At 34.5% G+C, this 1,845-nt stretch overlaps 1 protein-coding gene across 10 annotated transcripts in view; it reads right to left on the bottom strand.

Moving 5' to 3' along the window:
* Window positions 1-1,845, bottom strand: part of PKNOX1 (PBX/knotted 1 homeobox 1) — a 145,146-nt gene that overhangs the window by 69,921 nt on the left and 73,380 nt on the right. For 2 of the 10 annotated variants that reach the window (XM_032790157.2, XM_032790159.2), the window contains exon 1: window positions 1,223-1,315. The exons of the other annotated variants lie outside the window; for them this stretch is intronic. In XM_032790157.2, the coding sequence (XP_032646048.1) occupies window positions 1,223-1,270 (48 nt within the window). In that variant the 5' untranslated portion in view covers window positions 1,271-1,315. Of the gene's footprint in view, window positions 1-1,222; window positions 1,316-1,845 lie in introns of those variants that run through there. 10 annotated transcript variants of the gene reach the window in all.

Raw genomic sequence — 1,845 nt, 5'->3', positions numbered from 1 at the left:
GGTAGATCTCAAATCAATGAAGGCTACACTCAGAAAGACCTCAAGACTTCTGGAATATGCTGCTCAAACAGTTTCACTTTTGTTTCTACTGCCTGTCCCTCTCGTCTCACATTTATCTTCAGTCTTTTCTCCTTGTCCAGATCTATTCCACCCCCAACGATCTTCTATTCATTGAACTTTTTAAAACTTTTCACTTTTAGAGAGATGTAAGGGATTGACTCTGTGTACACAAATTTGCAGAGGGACAACAGAATTGATGTCTTACTTCTATATATTATGTATTTATTTAAAAACATTTTTGCTGTTAACAAGCATATTATCTCTGGAGTAGAGACACAAATCCACAGTTAGAGAACTGCAAAGCTAAGCATCACTGATGGTATCTTCTAAACTGAGCACTGAGTCCCATTGGGTAGACAGAAAGATTAACCTAAATAATCTATACAGAAGCCCCTGGAGCCCCATAAGATTGGATCCCTAATCCATGAACTATTGGAATTCATTTACAAAACATTTCTTAAACATTACATGAATATATTGTCTCATACTACAGAATTAGAATGTATAATCCTTATTCCATGATGAGATATCTTTTACTTATAATGTATGTTAATTAAAACTATCTGTAGATAAATGCTTTTTGAGGAAAAAACCTATCAAAAAAATCCAACTAAAAAAAATCAAATCAGATTTTTTTATTTTTTTTGAAAATCATTGATTTTTATTCATCCTGCAACCAGCTCTTTACCAAGGCACACAAGTATTCTAAACTAAGTAAACCTGTCAAAGAAAAGAGTTTTTGGATAAAAAAAGCTCTCCAAAATAAAAGAAGGAGGTACTCCAAACAGAAGATAGCAATCTAGAGAATTGCCTCTTTGGAAATAAAAGAGCTGACTGTTCAGCTAACCAGGCCTCTTTGTAGGGGAAGCAACAACTCAAGTTTTTCTTCTGACAGTTAACACTGTCTCCATCTACTGGCAGGAAGATTTGTACCTACTGCTCAGACTAGCATATAGCAATAACGGAGAACAGGTCTTCAGAGTGCGGATCAATGGCATGACTTGGCCCCTAACTAACGTTAATTTAAATGCAGTTTTAGGAACCACTGCTCAAAGATGCAACATCATATCACATCACATATAGAGCCTAACCTAAAACAAAAAAGGTCATTTTTCACTTGCTAATAGTAATGCAATACATAGAGGAGAAAAAATGCTCTCACTTGTCCATCTTGATAGTTGTCTATACTTAATGTCTGTGTTGCCATCATGGTTAATGAAGGGTTAATAATGTCAAATCATCACAAGTGAGAACACATTCTAGAAAAGAGTAAAAGATGTCAGTTACAAAAATAATCTTTTTTAAAATGGATTCTACACAATGCAAAAAATGTTACCAAAATTTCTGTGTACAATAGCAAAGCGAATCAGTTATTTAATTGACAATGCAATTCTATTCATTTTTTAGGCAGCCACCACTCTCACAAACAAAACATTTAAGTTAATTGAGCTATGGCAATTTAAGGCTCTGAACCCTACAAGTTTTCCTTCCGTAATGTGCTTAGTCATCAGGAGTGCTTTGGTTGTTGCCAAATCTTTACCCCACTCTTGCACATCACTGTAGTATATGACCATTAAGATGACTGATTATTCATTATTTTCCAGATGTATTCTATTTTCTAGGTGTTAAAAACAGTCTCAAGTGGAGTATTTCCATTGAGAAAACATTTCAGATAGTTTGAAGAATATTCTCCATTTTCATTTTGTTGAAGGGTTTTCGTATCATGAACAGAGGAAGGTCATAGCTAAGAAAACACGGTTACTCACCTTTGTAACTGTTGTTCTT

Source organism: Chelonoidis abingdonii, chromosome 1, assembly GCF_003597395.2.
Source record: "Chelonoidis abingdonii isolate Lonesome George chromosome 1, CheloAbing_2.0, whole genome shotgun sequence".
NCBI lineage: Eukaryota > Metazoa > Chordata > Testudines > Testudinidae > Chelonoidis > Chelonoidis abingdonii.
The sequence above is the reverse complement of the archived record's forward strand: the minus strand, read 5'-3'. Positions and strand labels throughout refer to the sequence as shown.